Source organism: Lolium rigidum, chromosome 3 (genome assembly GCF_022539505.1).
Source record: "Lolium rigidum isolate FL_2022 chromosome 3, APGP_CSIRO_Lrig_0.1, whole genome shotgun sequence".
NCBI lineage: Eukaryota > Viridiplantae > Streptophyta > Magnoliopsida > Poales > Poaceae > Lolium > Lolium rigidum.
The window spans coordinates 384,627,040-384,634,880 of NC_061510.1; the positions used below are offsets into that span (position 1 = coordinate 384,627,040).

The following is a 7,841-nucleotide window of genomic DNA, read 5'->3' on the forward strand; positions in this document are numbered from 1 at the left end:
CCACTAGTATATATAGGCGACCAAGCTCGCTTCCAAAATTCCCAAGCCACACGACCACTGCACATCGCAGAGTTCCCCCACTCGCTCACAGCTCCCAGCTCCACCGGAAAGCGCGTCATGGTGCACAAGCGGCCGCTGGACGCCGTCGGGCAGGCATCCCCGAGGAAGCGGCTGCGGCGGACGGTGCTTGTCATGATGTGGCTGTGAGCGCGCCTCCCGATCACTCCATCCTTCTTTCGTCTCCCTAACCTGAACTAACCTGTCGCCCGGATCTGCGCTTCCCCCGGTGGCCGCAGGGACAGGAGCAGGGCGAGGGCGGCCACGGTCGAGCAGATGGCGCAGATGGTTCGCCAGGTAAGCGGATCCCCTTCTACTCTCCGCATTTCGATTTTGAATAGTCTTCTCTCCCTCCCGGTTTCTGTTTTCGGTTCTGCGGCCACTAGGTGACGACTTTGTCGGGTTCTCGTGCGACAGGTTCAGCTCGATATGGCGAAACTGTTTGTACTTCTGATGGTGCTCCTGCTGCGGATTGGGTCCATGGAGAGCCTGCTCCTCCAGCTCCCCAACATGCTACGGGCATTATTGGCGGATCAGTTGGCTGATTTTCACAGGTACACACATGTTCTCTCCTCTAGGGTACATTACTGGGTGGCGGCATCTTCATAGAATAGCAGATGCATAGCTTTTCTGTGTGCTGTATTTTTTTTTTGTTGATTCATGTATCCACTTTAACTGATCCGTGAATGTAATAAGTACTATCGGAATTTTGGTGATTTCACAGTTTGGTTTAATAAAGCAAGCTGTGTGCATCTATTAATGCAGAGGCTGGAGCTATGCTCCTTTATCTAAAAAAAACATATATATGCCACATAGATTTCCCCTTAGGATTACACTAGTTATTATGAGCGACCCTAGAAATGCACATATTTCTGGAAACTAACCAGTGAAGTGTTGACTTGCTTGTTATGGAAACTGACAGTTCTTGACCCCTGGAAGTGGAAAGTACATAGCCTTTTACGATAAGATGTTGTCAGCAACATGCTAGCTTGATCATATTTAGAAACGTTCTCGGTTTGTTTCGTTTTTCCCCCCTTTTGTTCCCTTTTTCTTTTTTATGGCTTCAGCCATCCCCATGTTTTCTTCTCCTATATTAATATAAGGCAAAAGCTTTTTTGCCTGTTTCAAAAAAAAGATCATATTTAGAAACGAAACTTTACAACTGTAGTACTAACTCGAGTTCAGATTATCAAGTTATATTTATCGAGTGAGTAAACCATGGTACTAATGTGTTCTTCTTCAGTAATCATAACTGCACGCGTTAAAATATAAGGAGATGGTATCTTTTAGAGTATTCAACTTTGGGTGTTGTCAATGTGATGGATAAATTCTCCCTTTGTTTAATTAATTATTTTTTTATCTTTTTTTTTTGTCTGTATCATCCCCAAAGGACTTCTATGGTATCCATGGAAGATATGATCCGGTCAGTTCGCCAGACAGAGGTTAGTATTTTCGACCTTTATCCATGTAAAATATTTTGTCTGTCTCTGTAACTGCACCCTATACATATCTTAACCCATTCCCCACCTGTCATGCAATAGATGCAGCAACCACAAGCAGCTGCGCCTCCTAATGGTGTTTGTCAGCCTTCAAGCTCAAGGTACCAGCCATTTTATTTTTCTCATATGTCTTCCTTCTATAGCTGTGAATACTAATTCTCCCTTAAAAGTCGAGCATGGAACATGCTAATGTGTAGTTCCTCTGGAAATTACTCTTTACAAAAAAAAAATCCGGTTCATGTTATGATACTAAAACCTATCAAATCAAGTATTTAAACCGCAAATGGAAAATCAAACCAAGTATTTGCTTTTTGACATAATCTGGGAATATCTTTCCTGTTGTTACTTTCTCACTCCCATCCTACTTTAAATTTTAGGGCGATATCGGAAGGTCTTCCTGAAACTGGAAGCAGCTCTGGAGTAGTCAGTCTACGGTTTGTAGATGCTGACAGACCAAAAGATCCACTTTTCACTGGTGGTCCAGTAAAATGGCAGAATGGAGGAAGCCCTAAGGTAGCAATATTTCGAAATCAGAAGAAAATCACAGGAGGTGATCTTTCTAAATTACAAATTGAGATTTTACCAGTCTATGCTGATTTTTTTACTGAGCGGGGACACCAGGATTTTACCAAAGAGGAATTCAACAACCAGATACATAGGTATAAAGGGAATGAGGTAGTCTTGACAACTGTTAATCTCAGGAATGGTGAGGCTGATCTTGGTTCCATCATCTTTAAAGATAGCTCCCACAGGCAAAAGTTAAGATTGACAGCAAGAGTCAAAAGGCAGGATCTTACGGTCAGAGTTCAAGAAGCAATCACTGATCCCTTCGTTGTCAAAGACCGCCGCAGTGAATGTGAGTATTTCATTTACCGATTCTGAACATCAAAACATTTTAAGCATACTTAATTGGATTTTGATACATTATAATCTGCTCAAACAGTATTATCTGCCATAGTCAGCTGAAGAACAGCCTCTCTTTTAAGTGGCTGCCAAGCTGATTTAAGAAAAAAAGAGTGCAACGCATATTATATGTTTCATAACGAGTTGTGACCTTATACATCCAATGTCATTAATTTCTATTGAAATATGAAGTCTTTTAGAAGGGAACGGATACCTCTGTCACAAAACAGTATGCAGAGCTGGAATTACAAATTGCACATTTCTTTCCTAAGTACTTAATTTTAACATGTTTATTTTCACAGTAGTGCAGAGGGTGTTCAATGCTGTAATATTGTGATGCTGTATATTATGTGGTAGTTTAATATATGCATGGTAATTTGTACAATGTATTTATGATACATAACATTAACATCAGATGCAAAGATAGCTAGAATGAATTGTAGTGGGGAAATCCCCACTGTTTTCCCTCAAAAAAAAAGATAGCTAGAATGAGCAAATTTCATATCAGCAATCTTGTCTTAACGCATGCAATTTTTTTGTATATTTCAGTAAACGCAAAGAGTAATGTTCCATCTAAGGGAGATGCAATACATCAATTGAAGAAAATTTCCCAAAAGGGCAAACATTGGATTGCCCTTACGGGGAAAAATATCACTACTGTGAAGCACTTGTTGCGTGAGTATAACAAAGATAAATCTGGTCTACAAAAGGTAAATATGCAGTTGTAATGATATTTCTCAGTCTTCAGTATTCCAAAATACCTGTAATAGATATTATTTGATCATTATCCAGCACCTCCTGTAACTATTCTGGACTGCAGTAATACTAAATGTTTGTATGCACTATCATATCTTCTACCATTTCTTTAGTTGCTAAAAGAACTCGTATTTTCTGGCAATCAGCTTACTGGCATGAAGAAAGAGGCTTGGAGCACCATGATTAATCATGCCACCAGGTGTGATCCTGGGGACGAGATCTATTCTTATAGAGTCGCAGAGGGTGAACTCTTCTTCAATGATTTCTATTATCTTGTTGGTATGATGATAAATGGATTATATGTTCCCATCAAAGACCTTGATCAGTTTCCGCAGGTATGCATTTGATACTGTTCTGCTACCACCGCAATTAGGCTGTTATTATTCACTAAAATAATACTATTCGGAAAATTATCTTGCAAATGTCACACTTACAACATATATACACGTTTATTGTGGGTAAGGTATATAAAAAGATTTACTTTTGGGGATTTGGATACTTCATGGTGTCATAGTGAATAGCAATTAGGTCACCTATCACGGGTATTGCTGAACAAAACAAGGCAAAATGTTGTTAGAGAATTGAGCCTAGCTTACTTGGTCAAGGGAGCGATCCCACCATCTGGGGGTTCAAGTCCACGTGGGCATTGATGTGAGTTCTTATTTATACCGTTGGGATTTTCCCTTCCAGTTTTCATTCCCAAATAGGTGAAATGATGGTATTGTTTAGTTATGGAAGGATTCAGAACGAACTCTTATGACTAAACCGAGCCTCTGCTTCTACTGTGGAGTTTATTTTTCTATAGGCCTATTCCCTCACGATTAAAAATATGTTGTTGTTTAGTTAATATCCCAAACAGAATTATGTAGAATAATTGGGTTCCCACATTTTGGTATTCCTGTGTTGGCACCATGTTAAGTCCTTCAAACACTGTGGAATTCAACAGAGGAGCTAACAACAACCCTAGCACACCAAATGCAAACCCCTAAAAAACAGATTCATTATAAAAATATCTAAGAAAACAAATATTTTATAGCATCAATTGATTGCTATCCCAGTAAAATATTCTTTTTCAATGATTTAGGAGGTTTTATAATGGTCTGAACTTTAGGTTCATTGCTGTATCCAAAATTATAAGCCAGCATGTACATAAATGAAACATTCTGTTACAGCATAAAGTGAACAACTGGAAAATATCGGCGTGCGAGAAATTTGAGGAGCGAGAGAACTCAGGGGGTCTTATTCCTGACTATGTGATGTGCAAGTTCAATGGTGGCCCGATGATCAATGGCCTCCCTGTCTGTGCAGTCCCTCTGAACAAAGATGCAGGTCCTTCTGTACGAGCTACAACAACATGGCCATATCCTAATAATATGGCTGCACAAAAGGGTGAATTTTAATATTGTATTCCACGATCTTGGTTGTTACCTGTGTCAACACTCAATTTACGGATTACTTAATCACAGGTGTAGGTCTAACTGGCCAACAGAATGGATACTTAAGCTCCTCCACGACTGATACTCCTGGTACTTCTTGTCCTGTAAAAGGTATGTTTTTTTACTTCCTTATTTACAATGAAATGAAATGCAAAGTTTTGTTGCGTTTTCTCGAAAAAAAAACTTCCCTGTTATTTCCAATTTCATCCTCCATACTTTTATTGCTGCTTCATTGCAAGAAAAAAATCTTGTTATTGTTACTATTATTACTCTGATAGTTTTGGCAATCGACTTGTTGTAGAACTTGGTCAGCATGATCCTTCTATGCCACAACATGGAACTCCTTACTATCCAACTCAGGAAAATTTCTTGAATGGTCAGGGACCATTCTCAGGACAGCCAACTGTTCCTTCCCAGAATTTTGTTTCAGTAAGTAAACTTAAGTATGTCACAATCAACAATTTGGTCCTGCAATTATTAGTTGATAACCTGAAATGGTTTCCTCGATGCTAGGTTTCAGAGGACGACTTGATTCCAGGTGCAAGTCTGATTGGCAAACAGAATGGATCCTTAAACTCCTTGATAACTGATGCTCCTGGTACTTGTCCTGTAATAGTGTGCTTGCTACATCCCGGTTTTGCATTCATCCTCCATGCTGTTATTGCTGCTTCATCATAAGAAAATTATTATTATTACTATAGCATCTGATAATTTTAATTAACTTGCTGTAGAACTTGGTCAGCACCATGCTTGTACGTCACAGAATGAAACTCCTTGCTACCCGATGCAGAGAAATATATTAAATGATCAGGGACCATTCTCAGGACAGCCAACTATTCCATCCCACAGTGCTTTGCCGGTAAGTATAGTTACCTATGGTACAATCAACAATTCCACCCACAATATTTCATCAACAACCTGAAATATATTTTTAATGGTAGGTTCGAGAGGAGGGCTTGATCGCAGGCACAAGTCCAACTGACCAACAGAATGGGTACTTAAGCTCCTTGATGACTGATGCTCCTGGTACTTCTTGTCCTGTAACAGGTGTGATGGCTACATCCCACTTTTCTAATTTCATAGTATATGCCCTATGCAGTGTTCTAGATCATCAAACTTAAATCCCTTGTGGACTGTGCATTGCTGGGTAGTGTTGAAAATATTGGCATTGGAACTTTTCAGATGGACATAGTCAGGGAACCTCTTCATTTAACCATGCGACAGATGACATCTGGAGTGTGTTATCTCCAATTCAAGTATGTGTTTTCTTTTGAACATGTTAGAAGAATTATAGCTAAGAACAAAACTAATATCTTTGTTCCAGTGTATGTCGCAGTCAGCTAGTCATATGGTTTATATTTTTTCCTTTGTATTGTGATAATCACGTTTATCCTTGTGATCCCAGGAACTTATGGCAGACCAGAGCTTTGTGGCAGCTATCAACGGTATGCAATTTTGATACCATGATAGCCATTACAATAACTTTTGATATATAATCTCATTTCCTAAATCATGGAGCTTCTATTACAATGTTCCAAACGTCCTTTCCAATAAGAACTCTTTCAACTTTCCAACTAAGTTGGAAGCAAATAATTTACCTTCACTTCAGAATAAATAGAGCTAGTATGTTTGGATCATGAGTACCAAACTATGGAAATGCCGGCTTCTTGAAAGTTAAACTATGTCTGAATCTTAGATGTTCCTTCAGTTTCGTGCCCTGATGCTGTATTTCCTTAATTTCAGCGGAATTGCCGAATTCGAACAACCAATTTGATGGTTATGAACATGATGTGGCAACTAGTGATTGAACTTGGGGCACTTGAAGAGGCTTTCCTCTACAAGACTGAAGTGTTCATTTATTTCGTAAATATCAATTGTGTTGTAAGTGATGGTTATGAACACGATGGTGCCAACCAGTGATTGAACTTGGCGCACTGGAACAGGCTTTTCTCTACTAGACTCAAGTCTTCAATCAATTGTGTTGTAACTAGCAACCGTTTTTTCACACTTCTCCATGTATGCTAAATTTTCTACTGGCTGTGCTAGACATTTGGCTTGTATTCTACCGAAAATCATTCAGAGAAGGAGAACACATGGCTTAACTGTATATAGAATACTGAGAGCAAATATTCTGAACCTTGTCTAATCCTATTCATATTGCAAATATTCATTTTCTAAGTTGTCATCTCGGTTCATGTTCACACATTTACACAGAAAGTATGCTGTGCATCATGAAATAGCTATGAATGATCTGAACAATATAAAAATACACACAAGAGAGAGAACAATAGTTATAAAAGATTCCAGTTTCTTAAGTACAACAGAGCATCCATTTTTCCATGATCCTGCAGCTCCTACACCAAACCCACATCCGCTGCCCATCTGCTAAAAGCAAAAGAACGTACATTAATCTTCCACCATTAATTAATTAATTAGCTGAGCCCTGAGACAACAATGAGGCAGAGCGCATCATGAGTGGATGGATGCAGATTTTTTCACAGAATTGGGACCGAGTAGCCACCATGCACGCAAGGCCGCTAATTAGTAGCCGATGTCAGTCGACGACGATGTCACCATTGATCCACCCCACGGGGGGGTGATCTTGGATGCGAGGTCGACGTGGATGAAGTAGCTCCTGCCGAACCACCCGATCCAGCTGCCGATGTAGAGGAAGAGGACGCCTGGGGTGATGAACTCGCCCCACTGGCGGACGATGGCAATTGTCGCCTCTCTTGAACACTCTCATTTCGACATGGATCTGGCTTTGAGAGAAGGGGCAACTACACCAGCATCTTCTTAAAAATTGATGGTGAAGGAAACTCATGGATTTACAATCTCCCAGCTAGCAGGCTAGTACGGAAAAGTCGCTAGTGCAAAACGCTTGAAACCGCGCTCAACTTTCTAGGAAGAACCCAGATTTAAAAAAAAAAAATCTAGGAAGAACGCGGACCCGAGAAAGGCCAGCCGATCTGTTCGAGAAATTTGAGACTACCTAATGCCGACGAGATGCAATATGCACAGGAACTCACCGGAACAACCAAGGAAAATGGATGGAAAAAGAACAGAAATTACCCGTCCCACACAGCGCAGTCTAGTCGTCCCCTCCCCGTCGCTACGCGGTTCACTTCAATCGCCCAGAAATCCCTTTCATTTTCTTTGATTTATATCAGACAAAAGCGTCGCAGGAACT

General features: G+C 40.1%; 1 protein-coding gene across 1 annotated transcript; it reads left to right on the forward strand.

Moving 5' to 3' along the window:
• Nucleotides 1–97: 97 nt before the first annotated feature.
• Nucleotides 98–6,800, forward strand: LOC124700714. The gene is made up of 17 exons (XM_047232802.1): nt 98–203; nt 297–354; nt 475–611; nt 1,448–1,499; nt 1,599–1,657; nt 1,934–2,412; nt 3,009–3,169; nt 3,362–3,550; nt 4,388–4,604; nt 4,682–4,762; nt 4,953–5,080; nt 5,165–5,249; nt 5,383–5,510; nt 5,593–5,698; nt 5,834–5,907; nt 6,057–6,096; nt 6,395–6,800. The coding sequence occupies exons 1-17, from the start codon at nt 118–120 to the stop codon at nt 6,457–6,459; spliced, it is 2,145 nt and encodes a 714-aa protein (XP_047088758.1). The 5' UTR covers nt 98–117; the 3' UTR covers nt 6,460–6,800.
• The last annotated feature ends 1,041 nt before the right edge of the window (nt 6,801–7,841 follow it).